At 36.6% G+C, this 20618-nt stretch overlaps 1 protein-coding gene across 4 annotated transcripts in view; it reads right to left on the reverse strand.

Annotated features, from left to right (window-relative positions):
- Arhgef6 (Rac/Cdc42 guanine nucleotide exchange factor 6) overlaps positions 1 to 6071 on the reverse strand; it is a 47137-nt gene extending 41066 nt beyond the window's left edge. For all 4 annotated transcript variants that reach the window (XM_046468142.2, XM_046468141.2, XM_046468140.2 and 1 more), the window contains exons 1-3: positions 5949 to 6071; positions 2339 to 2434; positions 640 to 762 (exon numbers count right to left, since the gene is read on the reverse strand). In XM_046468142.2, the coding sequence (XP_046324098.1) occupies positions 640 to 716 (77 nt within the window). In that variant the 5' untranslated portion in view covers positions 717 to 762; positions 2339 to 2434; positions 5949 to 6071. The remainder of the gene's footprint in view (positions 1 to 639; positions 763 to 2338; positions 2435 to 5948) is intronic.
- Between the last annotated feature and the right edge of the window lie 14547 nt (positions 6072 to 20618).

Raw genomic sequence — 20618 nt, forward strand, 5'->3', positions numbered from 1 at the left:
CTTACCAATACCTGTTTCAAGAAGTGACTTCCTCTACCCACAAAATATTCAATAAACATTGAATAATAATATAATAATACTCCAATAAAACATTCATCGAGCGGGGAAGGCTAAGTTCATGCCACATTACCAAACTCTCCCAGATCCTTTTAATTACGCTTTTGGAATACTATGTGTTCACAATGTTTTATTTAATACCTGTATTTCCCTCAAGAATCTATGTTCCACAAGGGAAGGGTTCTTCTATTCTTTGTTCACTACTAAATTCCCATCAGATAGTACAAGGCCTTACACATAGTAGGTGCTCAATAAAGTATGTGTTGGATTAATGACCAACTCATGTAACAATGAAGTAATTCCTGGAATCAAGAACATGGATAGGGGCTGGGGATGTGGCTCAAGCGGTAGCACGCTCGCCTGGCATGCGTGCGGCCCGGGTTCGATCCTCAGCACCACATACAAACAAAGATGTTGTGTCCACCAAGAAGTAAAAAATAAATATTGAAATTCTCTCAAAAAAAAAAAAAAAGAACATGGATAACCAAGAGTTCAACTGAGGCCTTGGATTTCCAAATGAGGCAGTCCTAAGAAAGGATCTTATTACAAAACAACATAGTTGGGAAAATATTAGCAATTTACCTGTGCTGGGTAAGCACGTTTACAGCTGAAGGATGATTTGCACAATAAGCCAGATACATAGATTTAAAATGAGGCATGAGATTCAGCAGACAACCTCCTACTTTGTGTTGATTTTCTGGAAATCTGTAAGAGAAACAGGTGAAATGCAGAATGTAAAATAGGAAACAGAAGGTGAAAGATGGTTCCAGTTAAACTTGGCAGCATGTAAACCTTTTGACTGTTTTGCCATGGATAAAAATGAAACTGTATTAAAACCATTTTATCCATGAAATATAGGCTTTTTTGAGCACTGCTTTAAACTCTAACCACCAAATACAGCTATAACACATATGTCAGATGCTTACCTAGAATTAGTAGGTAGGGTTGTTTGTTTATTTCTAAGATGCTTATATTCAAATTTAGCTTTTTTTATTTTTTTATTTTTTTATTGGTTGTTCAAAACATTACAAAGCTCATGATATATCATCTTTCATACATTTGTCAAATTTAGCTTGACACATTAAAAATACTCTTGACTGGTTTATATGAAGTACAGACAAAACTAATCAAATCCAAAAGCTACACACCACAAAAGAATATGATATAGTCCTTTTGGCCTGGTGGTTGCTAGGCAGGGTGGCCTCAAGATTTTTTTAATTTTAAAAATTAAAAGTCATCCCTTTTGTTTGTAGAAAACTCAGAGGAGCACGAGAAAGAAAAACTTACTCAAAATCACACCCTTCAATTATATCTACTATAATAATTTTGGCATATTCCATGGGCTTTTATTTCTACGTGTTTCTCCATAGAACAGCAAACAAAGATCATGAATCTAGTTTGCAAAACTGCCCTTCTCAGTAAACATCTTTCCATATCAAATATCTAGATCTCTACTGGCATTTGAAGTGGCTCCTCAGGTCTCTGTAGTTTAAGATCTTTCCATCTTTCTCCCTGGACAGCCCTCCGGGTCCCATAAAACCAAAGAAACAGGCAACTACCCCCATTTTCTTTATAGAGATGAAAGTTACCCATATCTCCAAGATACGCTATTTAGAAAATTAATCTTGCAACAGAAATACATTGCACAATGACTAGGACTGTTAACTTTGTAGTACAAAGTTGAATGCCTCAGCAACCAGCCATCAAATTATTTTGTAGTTCATATAAAGATATACTTTTCCTTCCCTCACTTTTATGTGTTTGAACACCTAATATAATAGACACAATTCTAGGAATGAGTAAAAGAGAAGAAAATGGTCTGGAGGTGTAGCTCAGTAGTAGAGAGCATGTTTAGCATGCACAAGACCCTGGGTTCAATTCCCATGAGAGAAAACAAACATGTGAAATAGAATAATCTGGATGCCATTTCCATGTAATTTGCAATGTACCAAAGAAAATATTTAATCAGAGTCAAAGGTGTCATCCATGGTCAATTAAAGAACTTATGTATCTCTTAAAGTGACCAGAAGTAGTAAATTGATATGATTTTAAATTAAAGTCAGAAATAATTTACCAAATGTACAGCCCTGATATACATCTAGTGCTTTGACACTGCAAACAACACCACCTAGTGCATCTTCTCTGTATTGTTATTTTGTTCTGGGACAATGTATCAAAACTAAAGCAAATGGATAAATATAAAGCACCCTTATGTAAGGCAACAGATAAGACAAGAACAACTCAATGTTGCTGGCCATCCTAACAAATATGCCACACTTACTTTGAACATTCTTCCAAGGCTTGACAGAGTGTTTGTTGAAATGTACATACTTCCTCGAAGTTTCCTAGTAAAGATGTAAACTCCACAGAACTCAGACTGAAAAAAAAAAAAATAATGCACGGAGTTTCAGTTAACAGAATTGAAGGATGCTATTACATTATCTATAGTCTAGTTAGCAGAGGGATTGCTAATGTCTGGCAAATATGAAGGTAGCAATCCCTGTATTTTAACTGTTGCTTCTTAATTTACACCAACTCTTGGTCTTGGGCAACTTTTTAAGTTTCTTTCTTTGGTCTCCCTTTCCTATGTTAACAATTCTAAACAAAATGAGTGGTAATACGGTGGCATTTCGGTAGTTTATAAACACATGAGGAAAATCAATAACAAGTGTATAAAAACCTAAGTAATCTAAATAGATAAAATATACATCAGGGCTAGGAATAAGTGTAAAAACTTTTGTGTACCTTCTCCTGGGAAAACCAGAAAAGCAATTGAAAGACATATGCTCAAATAATGCACAGAAGAAAAAAAAAACAGAAAAATCATCTTTCTCCTGAACTAAAATGCTCATAAATCAACTAAAAGAAATCTTTATGAAAGAAAGTAAGAGGAAGAGAATAGTACTGATGTTTATTTCTTCATTTTTGTAATGGAGTAGAATCAAATAAAAGCAAATTGAATAATTTTACCTAGGGCCTCTCTATGAAGAATGTTCTTGTCCAGTTTTCCCTTACTGTTTGGAAGCTTTTAACAAATAAGAACTCATTTTAACAACCTTATAATAACTGTATGGGGTAGGTACTACTGCTGTATCTATTTTACAGGTTAGACAACCCAGACCCAGAGAGGTTAAGCACACCAACCAAAGTCACAAAGCCAATGAATTGCAAAGACAGAAATTGAAACAAAACATCCTATCTCCAGATTCCATGCTCCCAACCACTTCTAAAGAGAAAATTTTCCAAAGATTTACTCAACAGATTAGTGTTTGCCACTTGTTCTTTCTCCTTAAGAATAAAATGATCCTTGGAAAGTATTTCCAAGAGAATATTTTTGCTAATAAAAAATGGGAAGACCCAGACAAACATCTCCAGTAACCCCTAGAGTGTAAAAGCTTCCAGTTCTTCTGCTATAATGCCCTCTTGAACAACAAGCTGGAAAACCCCAGTGATGGGTGATAAAAGCGAAACTGCTAGCGGCCAGCTTCTCTGCTTGCTGCTCTTTGTAGCAGCAAAGGCCCGAATCAGGAGCTTACTTAAGCCTGACAGGGGGCTTCTCTGGCACCTTCAGGATCAGACAATAAACACTCTAATTTTCTGAGATCACTCTGGGATCGACCAGATAGACAGAACTAATGGAAACTGACTACAACTACATACCGAATATATTTAGGAACAATGCAGGTCTGACTCAGGTCTCTCACCTCCCCTGCCCTGGCTCTTGGCCTATCTTTTCCTCTCACTGTGTCTTGATTGCTAATCAGTCTCTTCCTCATTTGAAAATACTACCCCCTCCCCTCCCAGGTTTACCACTTAAATTCCTCTATCCTCTGCTTGTCACCTCCAGAAAACAAAGAGCATATTTCACCTGGTGTCAAGAGACATGGTGGATCCAGTCGGGTCTCTTACTGTCTGCGTACAGACAAGGCAGGAAACCTCTCTGAGCTTCAGTCTCTCTTTTTAAGTCTGTGCAATGGAGATAGTAATTTTCTCCCAGGGCACTGGACCCTGAGGTGCCATCTAACTCTAAGAACTATGATTCATATCAAACTTCATAGTTCGCATAGCAATAACAGCCCAGAACAATGTTGCTGATCATGTTCAAACTCTTCCCACAAGAGAATACACAATCCTTTCATACTGAAGAAAGATTCCTATAATGCCATGAGAATAAGCCAGAAATTCAGCAAGTCAAACCTGAACAAACATAATTTTTAAAAAGGAAGACAAATAGCGAAAAACTCATTTAAGTTGATAGTAGGCCACTGTCTAGCAAAAGTAAGCAAGTTCAAGGTCTAGGCAAGGAAACTTAGCAAGATCCTGCCTCAAAATAAAAAAAACATAAAGGAGCAGCCCTGGGTTCAATCCCCAGTACAAAAATAAATAAATAAATAAAAGTCAGTTCCTATGGAGATTAAAGGGGAGACTTTTGTCCTTCATTCCTTGGATTGATTGCTAAATTTTCTATTTTATTTATGTATCACGATCTCTAGTGATATATAATCAATTAAAATAATACAAGTAAAGCAGTTAGCCCCTATATGTTAAATATGCTATGCCTACAAGCATAAAAAATTAAATGGACAAGAGTTTTCTTTTGTAAAAACTAAGTTTTCATTTCAGGCCTTTGACAATCACTTTAAATTTCTAACACCAAAATAAGGTTCAAACATTTTTGTTTTAAAGAACAAGGGCAGCAGAATAAAATAGACACTAGTATTGCTGTATGTATATACATGTCTGTATAACCAATGTGATTCTGCAATCTGTACACTCAGAAAAATGAGAAACTATACCCCATTTGACTCAAATGTATGATATGTCAAGATCATTGTATTGTCATGAGAAAGTAATAAAAAATAAAAAAATAAACATTTTGATATCTCATTATCATTCACATTTGCTCAGCGAAAGACTGTCTTGAATTGTTGTTATGAATATCTATAAAATGCTACATGCATTCCACTCTCACAGCATGGCAAAGAAGTTCTGTCCTGGCAAGGAAATACCAAATGTGCACGAGAATTTCCAGTTTATGTGCTTTCTCAATAAAAGCACCAGCAAGTCCTTAGTAATGGTAAATAAGACATGCCACTTTTAAAATGTACTAGATACATGGAAGATTTTTTTAAAAAGTTCATCTAATAGATGCAGAGAGTGAAATAATGGTTACCAGAACCTGGGAAGGGTGTGAGGAAGGAGGAAGGGAAGAGGATGTTTAACAGGTGCAACTAGATAAGAGGAATGACTTCTAATATTCTATAGTACCATAGGGTAACATGGTTGATACCAATTAATTGTATATTTAAAAATAATTAGTAGAGAGGCTTTTGAAGATTCCCAACACAAAGAAAACATATTTAGGGTGCTGGATACACCAATCTGCTGTATCTGATCATTACACATATGTATTAAAACTTCATACTGGGCTGGGGCTGTAGCTCAGTGGTAGAGCAGTTGCCTACCACATGTGAGGCACTGAGTTCAATCCTCAGCACCACATAAAAATAAAAAATAAAGATACTGTGTCCATCTATAACTAAAATTTTTTAAAAAACTTTATACTGTATCACATAAATATGTGCAATTAGTATTTCTTGATTACGTTTTGAAAAAAACTTATATAAGGAAAGACACAAAAATGTAAAAAATAAAAAATTATAACAGGAGAAATTCATATCTACTCCTTCCTTCCACAGAAAGCAAGCCAAGCTCTCCCAGAGCAACATCTTGCATAATTTCTGTTGCCCTGACCATGTTCTTGGCAACCTGTGATCTGTGGAAATTCTTCTAAAGGGCAAAATCAATTATTCAGTGACATAAGAGTAATGACTCCATATGCTGACATTATCTTTCTTTATTTAGCAAGGAGTTTCAAAGGAAAAACTTACTTGTTATTGGATTGCAAGGGTCTCAAGTAAGTAACAAGAAGAGACTGAAGTTCTTTAGCATATTCTCTTTCAGTGTCCAGGATGTTCTGTAACACCTATGGAGAAAAAAAGGTTAAGGTATTATAATTGTCAAGAGAGTCCAAGGTCTAATATAGCTTTAGATATTTTAACCAAATTACTAGCAAAATAAAGGCCTTATTTATTTAGGTTGGCACTATAAGTAAGGAGCACAGAATCTGAATGCACTTTATTTTGATCTAGCAAGGTATTCTAATAATTGACAACTGGTTACATTGCATAACTCATACAAACACAATTTTTCAGAGTCACCCATATCTGGAGGAGCTTTTCCATTTACATGTTCAAAATACTTTCATGTGTGTTGAATAATTTGATTCTCAGGAAAGGGCTCAGTTAGTTAACAAAGGATTATTATCCCCATTTTATGGATGAGAAAATTGAGACTGACTACCTTAAGATGTAGAGATTCAATGCCAAGATAATTTAAGGATAACTGTATGTCAAGCATCACAAAATATTGGAAAGGGTATATAGTTCAGTGGCAGAGCACCTGCCTTGCATATGTGGTGCCCTGGAATCCATCGTCAGCACCCCCCCCACACACACACCTAAAAAAAGTCACCTTTTTTTTTTTTTTGGTACCAGAGTTTAAACCCAGGGACACTTAACCACTGAGCTACATCGACATCCCCAGCCCTATTTTGTATTCTATTTAGATTCAGGGTCTTACTGAGTTGCTTAGGGCCTAAATCGCTGGCTTTAAACTTGCAATCCTGCTGCCTCAGCCTCCCAAGCCACTGGAATTACTGACATGTGTCATGGCACCTGGCTTGAAAGTATTTTTTATTGAAAATATTTTTAGTAATATCATCTGTACTGAACATATATAAACTTTTTTTCTTTTCAGTAAATAATATAGTATGACAACTATTTACATAGCATTCACATTTTATTACGTATTATAAGTAGTTAGAAACTATTTAAAGTATACAGGAGGATGTACACTATTATATGCAAATACTATGTGTGCCCTTTTATATAAGGAACACAGCATTCACAGATTTTGTTATTGGGTAGGGGGGTCGTGGAACCAATTACCCAAAGATACTAAAGAGTGGCTGTACTCACAAGGCAATGCATGATGGTCTGCTTTTAAAAGGTGAAATGGACCAAGCAAGTGGAGGCACAGGTAGCTAGCTGTGGACTATCTAGGAAACAACTGGACTGGAGGATGGTAATCCTGACTCTGCTACTGACTGACAGGTTACTTAAGTTTTAATGCTTAACTCACCTCATCTCAGATTGTGACATTTCAGCTACCTCAGGGACCATTGTGAACAAGTAGTGAGCTATTATACAGGCAAGTGCTGGGTGAGTGAGAAATAGTCTGATTAATTTAAGAGGTTTAAAGGGTGTTTTTCAACAGCAGCATTACTGACATTTCAGATCAGATGATCCCTGTGATATGAGCGGATGCACTGTGCATCATGGGATGTTTAGCAACATCCCTGGCCTCTACCCACTAGATGTAAGGTGTGTCCTACCTCATAGCCCAATTATAGCAACCAAACATGTGTCCAGATATTTCCAAGTATCATCTAAAGGGAAATACTGCTGCTGGTTAAGAATCACTAACTTAGAAGGTTACAGGCCACAGGGTAACTTTAAAAGCTAGGGGTTAAATTGTAACCCCCACTCCCAGCCACTTTTATCTACTTTCAGTTCCTTTATTCCTCAGAAACTATTCTCTAAAAATATAAATACAGGGTTCTGAAAGCATTGATATTCTCTGAAGTTAATCCAGTGATGGAAAAGAAACATTGTCCCCTATAGATAATCCAAGCACAAACACAAATTTTCTAATGAGAAATTTTTGAATGAATTAAAATGATACACAGCATATAAAACCTTAGGGAATACAGTTAAAGTAGTTCTTATTGTAAACAACTATATTAAAAAGAATAAAGATGATTTCTGATTTCCAGTCCAGCATACAACGAACTTGGATGTTGTTACTTCATCTTACAAGAAGTAAATAGCTAGACAAAATGAAAAAATAGCAAACAGATTTTTTCTTAGATCTGTTAGAAAAGTGAGGCCATAAGAGCACTGCTACTCCAAAAAGTTGAGTGACAGCTGATAAGGAGAATTACAATTTATCAGAGGAAAGACCCACAATTAGAAGCCTCTACAGGAATCAGGACCAGGCAGGGAAACCTGAAGCATTAATTGACAAGATTGGTAGGGGCTCACTATGGATATACCTGAGAATTGAGAACTCCGGGGCGGGGTCAGTATTAAGGGAATACAGCCACACTTCTTTGAGTTTTATCTCCAGAAGCCCTACAAGTTGTCCCAGTGAAGAACAGAGGAAATATCCTCATGCTTTATACAGGAGGAGAGGGAAAGTAGCCATGTTGAATAACACCAGAACAGTCTGTTCTTAAAATGTCCTGCCCTCAGGAGAAACTACCAGCACACAAGTTATTAGAATTTCATGAGAGCTAAACCGACATGGAGAAGAGAAATGCTCAACACCAACCATCTTCTACCCTTCAGTGTGGAGGAAGGGAAAACACCCAACTCCATTCCCCTCTAGCCATCCTGTCCCACCTGAGTGGGAACTGAGAAGCAAATATATGTAATAGGAATACCAGAAATAAAGGAAAGCAAGCAACATCTCTAGCAATTAGAGAAGTGCAAATCAAAACTACTCTAAGATTTCATCTCACTCCAGTCAGAATAGTAGTTTTCAAGAATATAAACAACAATAATTGCTGGTGAGGATGTGGGAGGAAAGGCACACTCATACATTGCTGGTGGAATTGCAAAATGATACAACCACTTTAGAAAGCGGTATGCAGATTCCTTAGAAAACTTGGAATGGAACCACCATTTGACCCAGCTATCCCACTCACACCTGTAATCCCAGCATACTACAGTGATATAGCCGCAACAATGTTCATAGCAGCTCAATTCACAATAGCTAAACTGTGGAAACAGCCTAGATGTCCTTCAATAGATGAATGGATAAAGAAACTGTGGTATATATACTCAATGGAATATTACTCAGCATTAAAAGAGAATAAAATTATGGCATTTGCAGGTACGTGGATGGAGTTGAGGAATATCATGCTTAGCAACGTAAGCCAATCCCCCAAAACCAAAGGCCAGATGTTCTCTCTAATAAGTGGATGCTGATCCATAATGGGGAGAGCAAGGAAAGAATGGAGGAACTTTGGATTGAGCAGAGGTGAGGGTGGGGAGGGGAAGGGATGTGTAGGAGGGAAGGTGGTGGAATAAGATGGACAATATTACCCCATGTATGGGTATGATTACACGAATGGTGTGACTACATCATGTACAACTGGAGAAATGAAAAGCTGTGCTTCATTTGTGTAAAAAATAAAATAAAATAAATTTAATTGAAAAAAAGAAATGAATAGAAGGCATATTAAAAACAATAATGGCTGAGAATTTCACCAAAATTCATGTCAGACACCAAACACAGATCCAGGAATCTGAGGGAACAACAAGGAGAATAAATGCAAAATAATCTAGGCATATAATATTCAGACACCAGAAAATTAAAAAAAAAGACAAATAAAATAAAATCTTGGAAGAAGATAGAGGAACCAAGCAGCTTATCTATTCAGGAGATCAGGTAAAAGTTACATTTGACTTCTCAGAAAACATGCAAGCAAGAAAAGAGTGCAGTAAACTATTTAAAATGTTGAGGAAAAAAACACCAATCTTAAATTCTGTACCTTGTGAAACTGTTATTCAAAAGTGAAGGAAAACTAAGACTTCCTTAGACAAACAAAAACTGTCAACAGTAAGCCTGATTTCCAATAAATGTTAAAAAAAAAAAAAGTTCCTCAGAGAAAAGGAAAATGATATAAATCAGAAACTTGAAGGTACATAAACAAGAAAAGAATAGAAAAGGAATAAGTGAAGACAAAATAAAAATTTTCATTTTTTTCTCATTCTTAACTTACCTAAGAGAAAATAAACTATTCAAAATAGCAATGATGTATTTGATTATTTGTGTATATGTATACACTTAGGTATGCTTATATATAAGTGAAATGAATAACATTAATGATGAAATAAAGAAGTGATTAGGACAAACTTGTTATTATAAGGCATTTGTAATAAATGTGGATATAGTGCATATCTTGTATGGTATTATTTGAAAATAAACTGGGATTTGATGTTAATGTATATTTTAAACTCCAGGGCAATCACTAAAAAACAGTTTTAAACATTATTATTATTATGCTGAGAAAATGGAATCCTATAAAATGCTAAATTAAAACAATAAAAATAACAGAAAAATGTAGAAGACATAAACAGAACAAGAACAAGGGCAAGAAGCTAGACATGGTGGCTCACACCTGTAATCTCAGTGGCTCAGGAGGCTGAGACAGGAGGATCTCAAGTTCAAAGCTGGCCTCAGCAACTTAGTGAGGCCCTAAGCAACTTAGTGAAACTGTTTCAAAAAAAATTTTAAAGGCTGGGGATGTGGGCTGGGGTTATGGTTCAGTGGTAGAGTGTTCACCTTGCATGTGCAAGGTCCTGGGTTTGATCCTCAGCACCACATAAAAATAAATAAATAAAACAAAGGTATTGTGTCCACCCACAACTAAAAAATAAATAAATATTTTTTTTTAAAAAAGGTCAGGGATGTGACTCAGTGGTTAAATGCCTCTAGTACAATCCCTAGTACAAAAAAACAAAAAAACAAAAAAAACAAGGGCAACAAATAGAAAACAGCAACAAATATGATAGGTATTCAACCATATTAATGCCTATTTTAAGTGCCAATTGGTTAAATATTCTAGTTAAGAGACAGATATTTTCAGAAGGGATAAAAAACCAAGGCCCAAACATGCTATTTACAAGAAATACAATTGAAACATAAAACATATAAATGAAAAGGAATAGAGAAAGAGATATCATGTTAACACTAATGAAAAGAAAGTTAGATGCTGGGCATGGTGGCACACAGCTGTAATCTCAGCAACTTAGGAGGCTGAGGCAGGAGGGTTACAAGTTCAAAGCCAGCCTCAGAAACTTATCGAGGCCCTAAGCAACTCAGTGAGACCCTGTCTGAAAACAAAGAACAAAAATGGCGAGGGATGTGGCTTAGTAGTTTAGCACCTCTATGTTCAAATCCCTGGTACCAAAAAAAAAAAAAAAAGAAAGAAAAAAAGATAGTTGGAATTACTAAGTGAAAGAAGCTAATCTGTGAATCCTACACACTGTTTAATTCCAACTATATGATATTCAGGAAAAGACAAAACTATGAAGATTGTAAAAAAGAAAACAGAAAGAAATCAGTGGTTGCCAGGAAATAATGGGTTGGAGGGAAGAATGAATAGGCAAAACAGAGGAATTTTGAGGTAGTGAAGCTATTCAGCATAATACTATAATGGTGGGCAAATGTCATTATATGTGTTATGTATAATGTTGTTCTTCACAGAAATAAAGAAAACAATTCTACTTCATATGGAACTAAAAAAAACACACACAAAAAAAGACCCTGAATAGATAAAGCAATCCTAACCAAAAAGAACAAAGCTGGTGGCATCACAATATCTGAATTCAAAATACACTACAAAGCCATAGTAATAAAAAAAGCATAATACTGACATAAAAACAAACACACAGGCCAATGGAACAGAAATTAAAATTCAGAAATAAATCATACATTTATAGCCAATGGATTTTTTTACAAAGGTTCTAAGAACACACATGGCAAAAGTATGATTTTGTTAATAAATGATGTTGAGAAAACTGAATATCCACATGCAGAAGAATGAAAACAGATTGTGGTTTTATGCCATATATAAAAATCAACTTAAAAATTAAAAGCTGGTGCAGTGGTGCACACCTGTAATCTCAGTGGCTTGGGAGACTGAGGCAGGAGAATCACAAGTTGAAAGCCAGCCTCAGCAACTCAGCAAGGTCCTAAGCAACTTAGTGAGACCCAAATATTAAAAAAAGGTGTGGGGAGCGGGCTTGGGATGTGGCTCAGTGGTTAAGCACTCCTGGGTTCTTAATATATAATAAATAAATAAAATAAAAGCATAAATGGCTGGGGATATTGCTCAGTGATATATTGTCTCTGGGTTCAATTCCCAGAACCACACACAAAAAAAGATAAAAGACTTACATGTAAGACTAAATGTTAAACTACTAGAAGAAAATGGGAGAATCTCATCCATTCCATTGGTCTGGGTGATGATATTTTTAAACAACACCACAAAAGCACAAGAAAGAAAAGCAAAAAAAATCAAACTAAAAAGCTTGCATACAGCAAAAGATCACAGAATAAAGAGAATTACCCACAGAATAGGAGAAAATATTTGCAAATTATACATCTGATAAGGGGTTAATATCCAAAATACATAAGGAACTCAAATAACTCAACAGCAAGAAAACAATCTGATTTTAAAATGGCAAATAGTCTGGACAGACATTCTGAAAATAATATATACAAATCACCAACAGGTATATTTAAGAAAAATACTTAACATCACTAATCATCAGGGAAACCCAAATCAAAACCACAAGGATATCACCTCACACCTGTTAGGAAAGTTATTGTCAAAAAGATAAAATATTGGGCTGGGGATGTAGCTCAGTGGTAGAAGATTTGTGTAGGATGCATGAGACCCTGGAGTTTGATCCCCTGAACCACACACACATAAAAAAAAAAAAAAAGCGTTAGCAAGGATGTAGAGAAAAAGGAATCTCTGTACACTGCTGGTGGGTATGTAAATTAGCATAGCTGTTATTTTTTAAAAATGGATATTAAACAACAACAACAAAAAAAACCTAAAAATAGAACTAGCATGCAATACATCAATGGGTATATAAATGAAATCAGTATGTTGAAGATACATCTGTATTCCCACATTTATTGTAACATTACTTGGTATAATCAAGAAATAGAATCAACCTAAATATCCATCAGTGGTTATTTAGTGGATAAAGAAGATGTGGTATATATGCACAATATAATACTGTTCCATCCTTTATTTTTTTAATCTTTTATTTGTTTTAATTAGTTACACATGACAGTACAATGATCTTGACATATCATACATTTGAATCAGATGGGATATAATTTCTCATTTTTCTGAGTGTACAGGTTGCAGAATCACATTGGTCATGCAGTCACATATATACATACAGCAATACTAGTGTCTATTTTATTCTACTACCCTTCCTATCCCCCTTTCCCCTCCCCTCCCCTCCCATCACTTCTCTCTACCCAATCTAATGTGACACATTTCTCCCCCCCCACATCATCATACCTATATTCTGTATAACGATGAGGGTCTCCTTCCATGCAATTCCCCTTCTCCCTCCCTTTCCCTCCCACCTCTTTTCCCTATCTAGAGGTAATTTTCTTCTCATGCTCTTCCTCCCTACCCCATTTTGAATCACCCCCCTTATATCAGAGAAGACATTCTGCATTTGTTTTGTTTTGTTTTGTTTTGGGGGGGGGGGGGATTGGCTAACTTCACTTAGCATAATCAGCTCTAATGTCATCCATTTCTGTTCCATCCTTTAAAAAGAGGAAATCTTGCCATTTGTGATGACATGGAAGAACCTGGAGGACATCATATTAAGTGGACTAAGCCTGGCACAGAAAAACTAATAACTGCATCATCTCCTTATATGTGGAGTCTATTTGAACTCCCTGGTGGTTGCCAGGGGCTGGGACAGTTGTAGGAGAAGAGTTAAGGTGATGGTGATCAAAGAGTGCGGAATTCCTATTAGATAGAAGGAATAAGTTCAAGAGATCTATGGCACAATATGATTACTACAGCTAATAACAACATAAGGTTTTCTTGGAAAATGTTAAGATAGAGTAGATGTTTAAGAGTTCTCACCAAATTATGTTAGGTAATGCATATGTTAATTAGCTGGATATAGTCATTCCACAATGTGCATGTACTTCAAAGCTTCATGTTGTACATGATAAATACTATTTATCTGTCAATCTAAAGATAAAATGTTGAGAGCCACGGCCGAAGGGGCCCCAGCAAACTTCCAGCTGCCAGCAAACTTCCAGCTGCCGGCTGATGATTGGCTCACAGAGGCCCCAGCAACATCTAGCTGATTGGCTCCTCGGCCCCAGCAACATCTAGCTGATTGGCTCCTCTGCGGTGATGCTCATTGGGCTGTTTCCCTGCCCTTTCAGACCATGGAGCTGCTCATTGGGGGACTTTTTTGGCTCCGCCCATGTGACCCAGCCAATCGGCCTCAAGAGCAGGAGGATTGTGGGAGGTGGAGAGAAGCTTGTGTGGGGGAGAGAGAGGCTTGTGGAAAGCCAGTGGTGGCAGTTGAGGCTCTGAGGGTTTTTCCTGAGAGGCTGTTTTGTTTGGCGTGTGTGGTTCTAAAAATAAAGTTAGTTTCTTTTGACAAGTGGCTCCTGATTGTGCCCAGCCAGACTGCAGCAATAAAACAGTTTTTAAAAGATTGTGTAGTACTGACATAAAGGTAGATATATAGATCAATAGAGAATAATCGCAATTCTAGAAATGAAACCAAACATCTTTGGTCAATTGATTTTTGACAAGGATATCAAAACCACTCAATGGGAAAAGAACCATGTTTTTAACAAATGGTGCTTGGAAAACAGGATATCCAAATGTAAAATAAAGAATTTGCATCCCTACCTCACACTATATATATATATATATATATATATATATATATATATATATATATATATATATATAAAATTCAATTAGATTTAAAAGTTAAATCTATAGCCAGGCACAGTGGTGTACATCTATAATCCCAGTTACTCAGAAGGCTAAGTCAGGAAGATAGTAAGTTTGAGGCCAACCTGGGCAACTTACTTAGACCCTGTCTCAAAACACCTAACAAAAAGGGTTGGGGATGTAGCTCTGTGGTAGAGTGCTTCTGAGTTTAATCCTAAGTATCTCAAAAAAAAAAAAAGGTTAAATCTACAAAAGTCTTAAACAGAGGAGGAAATCTTCATGAGCTTGCATTTGGCAACAGATTGTTGGACAATACCAAAAGGATTAGCAACAAAAGAAAAAAAAATAGGTAAATTGGAATCCATGAAAATTGAAAACTTTTCAAGAAAGTAAAAAGAAAACTTACAGAATGGAAGAAATATTTTCAAATCATATCTATGTTAAAATTTTGCCTAGTATCTAGAATATATATAGAACTCTTATAGCTAGAAAAAAACAAAAATAATCAATTAGAGGTTGGCAAAGGATATGAATAGACATTTCTCCAAAGATTTACAAATGGCCATTAAGTATACTCAACATCATTAAATGTTAGAAAAATTGTAATCAAAACCACAATCAGATACTACTTTGCACTTACTACGGTGGTGTAATAAAACTTTAAAAACAGACAACAGAAAGTGTTGGTGAGGATGTGGGGAAGCTGGAACCTATGTAAGCTTGTAAGAATGTAAAACAGTCCAGCTACCAGGAAAACAATTTGACCATTCATCAAAAAGTCAAACAAAGAGTTACCATATAACCCAGCAATTCTACTCCTAAAGAAATGAAAACATATGCCCCACCAAAAGAAAATTGCACACAAATGTTCATAGCAGCATGAGTAATAATAACTCCAAATTGGAAGCAACACAAAGGTCCATCAGCTGATAAATGGATAAACAAACCGTGGTACATCCATGCAATATAATATCATTCATCCACAAAAAAATAAAGAAATACTAATATATGCTACAATATGGATGAAACTTGAAAATAATTATGCTACGAAGCCAGACACAAAATACTACATATTATATAATTCCATTTATATGAAGCTTCCAGAATAGGCAAAATCCAGAGAGACAGAAAATAGATAACTAGTTGTCAGGATGGGGAAATTGGGGATTGCTAATAGGTTTCCTCTTGGAGTAATGACAATGTTATAAAATTAACTGAGATAGTGTTCTTCATTGTACATCTCTGTGAATATAATAAAAACAGTGAGTGGTACTCTTAAAATGTTGAATTTTATGGTATGTGAATGATATCTCAATGAAGCCACTATCAAAAACAAACAAACAAACCAACACTCAAAGCACTGATTTTCCATCTATTAATAAAAATTCTGGTTCTTCTCTGATTCCAAGTCCTTTTCCAGTGTTGTGTGATGTCTGAAGTTCAAGTTTGCCCATCTTCATAGCTCTCTGCCCAGCTCAGCTGCTGTTTATTGCAGTACTTCAAAAACAACCACTTATACTCATGTTCAGCCCTAATATTCATTTTCTTATTCATGGAAATGGATAGAACTGGGGATGGGGTTGTGGCTCAGTGGTAGGGCGCTTTCTTAGCATGTGTGGGGCACTGGGTTCGATCCTCAGCACTACGTAAAGAAATTAAATAAACAACATAGAGTTATTGTGTCCAGCTACAACTAAAAAAAAATTTAAAAAGAAATGCATAGAACTGTCCTAGAATTCAACAGTACTATATTCTTACAAGAAAAGAAGGGGGCAAGACTCACATACAGATGGCTTTATTTAAAAAAAATTATTTGGTCGTCTATAGTGTTTGTATTGGGAGTCAAAAATGTTGGTGTCATGCCTTCCTTCTTATTTTCAAGGGGGAATTAAATCTTCTCATCATATTTTTGTCCATATGTTTTTCTAAAATGACTGTGTCTGGTAATAAGCCATCTCCTTCACTCTCCCTTCAAGCACTGTTGTCTACAACAATCATACCACATGAATTATAGTGTCTATTGAAATAAAGAAAAACAAAATAGAACACTCAATGCCTGAAGGGAATTTTTTCTTCTTTCTTTCTTAAGTTATTTTAGATTAAATTATTTAGTGCTGAGGATCGAACCTAGGGCCTTGTACATGCTAGGCATGTGTTCAGCTGGAGGAAATTTTTAAATTAGAAAAATTATGGATATGCCAGGTGTGATGGTACACACCTATAATCCCAGCAACTCTGGAGATGAGGCAGGAGGATCAAAGGTTCCAGGCCAGTTTCAGTAACTTAGCAAGGCCCTATTTCAATAAAAAATAAAAAGGGCTGAAGGTGTAACTCTGTGGTAGAGTGCACCTGGGTTCAATCTCTAGAACCACCCACAGGAAGAAAGGAAGGAAGGAAGGAAGGAAGGAAGGGAAGGAAAGGACAGAGGGAGGGAAGGAAGGAGGGGGGAGAAAAATAAAGATATTTTCATCATAAAATTTGATTTTGAAAAAACTAAACATTCCTTTAACTCCATGATTGATGCAATGTAACCTCCATCTCCCACAATGAAATAGCTTTATAATTTCATTTTTTAAGTCCTAGCATCTGGGACTCTTTTACATGAAATTGCTAAGATTTTTCAAGAAAGGTGCCAACTGTTCTGCTCCCAAGGGTTCATTTGTTAGGGAGGGCAGCATGTATTCTAGGAGTGCCATCTCTACTGGAACCACTGGGATGGGACAAACAAAAGACAAAGGCAAGGGAGACAGACAGATACTTCCTGCTGCCTTTCAGTGAAATCTAGAAAGCTAAACAAAAATATACATTAAACTCACATTACTGCAAGTTTTGAGGGTGGCAAGACGCTGGCTTCATAAAACTAAAGGGACAAAGGTAGTTAATGAGTTTGTCACCAATTATGTCTCCCAAACTATATATAGATGGTAGTATATTAAATAGAACTGTCCTTGCCATGTTTTGATTAGCAGAAATGCCCATCAGGGTGGATGCTTGAGATTCTTTCCTAAATTCACTTGGACATTTATTGCTTTCTTCATCTCAAAAGACTGACTGATGAACTTCTGAGACTGGTTATTTTTCAGGCCACAGGGCATGTAATATGAAAGGATAAGAAGGGAAGCAGACATAAAAAGCTGTGTGTTTCCCAACAGAAGGTCTCAGTGGTGAGTCAGAAGGCAAGGAGTTTGGCAGGCCAACCAACTTCAGAGAAGTACAATTTGATCGAGACAAAATCCATTCAAACTTAACTAAAATAGACTGCCCAGACACTGCCTTTGCCCACCATGTTGCTCACCTAACCTTTGCCTGAATTGAGAAGAAATCAGGTGGTGAGAAGCCACAGAAAAGAGGTGGAAGCCTTTTGTAGTCCATTCTCAGCTATTGATTTTCCAGTAAAATTAATTTCCTACATTTCCTGGAAAGGCTGTAGAGTCAGTTCATCTCTATAACTATGGTTTCTAAAAGGAAGGAGTCATATAAGTACAAAGAAATTGTTTTAAGGGTTTAAAATGCACAAACCATGTCTGAAAATATATTTTGAGACATGTCCCACAATAAAGGAAGAATATAATGGTCTCAGGAGACCTGAAATCAAAGTAAAACAATGTTGTTTTACTTTGAGATAATTATGATGCCCCTAAGAGTGAGTTAATATTGGTAAAGTACTTTGCGACTGCAAAAGGCAATATATTGCTGTATTGGGGTCATATTTGATTTCTATACCAGTGGAACTGTCTGTCTACCTTCAACAGCAGGGATTCATTTTACACCACCAGGTCGTCAGCTTTCACAAAACATGCAGCACTATCCTTCAGTATCTGGAGACAGATTCACCAACTCCACAAAATTTTGTTACTTCCTCTACCTGCAGCATTTAGATGTAAGAGATATATGGAGGAATAAGACAGGAAGAGGATAGGTTAAAAAAAATAGGGGATGTGAGTCAGATTTTCGTCATTGTGATAAAATACTAGAAAAAAAAAAGAACCTAGAGGAGGAAAGATTTATTTTGACTCACAGTTTCAGAGGTTTCAGTCCATGCTCACCTGTCTCCATTGCTATGGGCCTGTGGTGAGGCAGAACATCATGGCAGAGAGGGTATGATGGAGCAGAGCTGCTCACCTCATGGTAGCCAGGAAGCAAAAGAGAGAGGAAATGGCCAGGAACAAGATATAGTCCCTAAGGGCAAGCCTCCAGGGAATCACTGCTTTCAACCATGTCCTATCTCCTATAGTTTCCAGCACCTCCAAACGTCCATTCAAATTATAAATCCATCAGTGGATTAATCCACTTGATGAAATCAAAGTTCTCATGATCCAATCACTTCCCCAAATCCCTATCTCTAAACATCACTTCACTTGAGACCAAGCCTTCAACACATGAGCCTTTGGGCAACAGTCCAAATCCAAACCATAACAGAGGATATAGAAAATAAAATTAATGGAGAACTGTGTAAGGTCATTTAGACTAGCAGAATAAAAAGAGTGGATAAGCACTAGAAAGGTAGAGAAAATTCAGGGTGGGAGCAAGTGGGTGGAGAGATGGGAGAGAAAATGAGGGTAAGCAGGTAGGAGGCTAGAGCAAGAGTTACAGGAGGCTTCCCAGGATATTTTATTTAAAATGCCACAGACTTCCTCCCACCTTTCCTACTGCATGTCGGTTCTGTGAGACATGCCCTTTAGGCATCAACTGTAAGTTATATAAAATGGAAGAAAGTTAGAACAAAATAAATAATACTGGGTATTACTTGAATGTACAGAGGTAACATATCTCACTCTGCAGATAGAAGCTCATTCCCGAAGTTGAAAACTGTGCATATAGCCTTTGTGATACCACAAAAGACAGCTTTGTTACAGTGTGCTGTAATAGTTCCAAGGGACATTTTGATGGGAGAAGAAGAGAGTATGGTCAACTCTATGACCTACAGGGATGAATTGCAGGCATATACATTCTTGCCTGGTGAACTTTGCTCATATAGTTCTTCCTGTCTGAATTCCCTTTCAGTTTTTCTCTGCTTATATAAGCTCTGATTTTCTTCTTAGACACATCTTGAATACTACCTCCTCCATTCCCTTTCCCCTACTGATTCTCATATTTTACTTTAAGTGAGCACCAAAATCACCTGTGGGGAGGGAAGGGGGTTGTGAAACAGACAGGGTGAGTTGTTTAAAAATCCAATTCATGGGATTTATGTCCAGAGATTCTAATGTAGCAAGTCATCTATGGGCCCATCTATGTGTAGTTGTACCAAGCTTCCTGGGCGCTTCTGATGCAAAACATCCCCAACAACATTTTGAGATACCGATCTTATGACATCATTCTCTATTCTGTGGCTAAAGCTATCATGTCAGTCCTACCTTCCTAAATGAGATCATGGGTGCCAAGGCCTATGTACAGTCTAGCAATTAGGCTGCATAGATTCCTTTTTCTGTTCTTTGTTTTTTTTTTTTTCTTTTGGTATTGGGGATTGAACTCAAGGGCACTTGAGCACTGAGCCACATCCCCAGCTCTATTTTGTATTTTATTAGACAGGGTCTCACTGAGTTGCTTAGTGCCTCACTTTTGCTGAGGCTGGCTTTAAACTCACAATCCTCCTATTTCAGCCTCCCAAGCAACTGGGATCACCACACCTGGCTCCTGTTCTTTGCTTTTTAATCCTTCCTGGCACATAACATCAAGTTTCAATGGGCAAAGAAAGCCAATATGAAGACTATTAGAAAAAATATATAAATAGGAAAATGAATTTTTTTCAATGATAAGAAAAGTATAACATATGGCAGAAAAGTTTGAGGACAATGAAGAAACCAAGGTCAGATGCAGCTAAGTCTTCCTCTGCGGTGCCACATTCTTAATGGATGCTAAGTTCCCATTCAAAACAACAGGCTGGTGGTAGAAAAGCCTCAAT

This window comes from Marmota monax, unplaced genomic scaffold, assembly GCF_021218885.2.
Source record: "Marmota monax isolate L192 unplaced genomic scaffold, Marmota_monax_Labrador192_F-V1.1 WCK01_AAM20220418_F8-fsc00333, whole genome shotgun sequence".
In the NCBI taxonomy this organism is placed as follows: Eukaryota; Metazoa; Chordata; class Mammalia; order Rodentia; family Sciuridae; genus Marmota; species Marmota monax.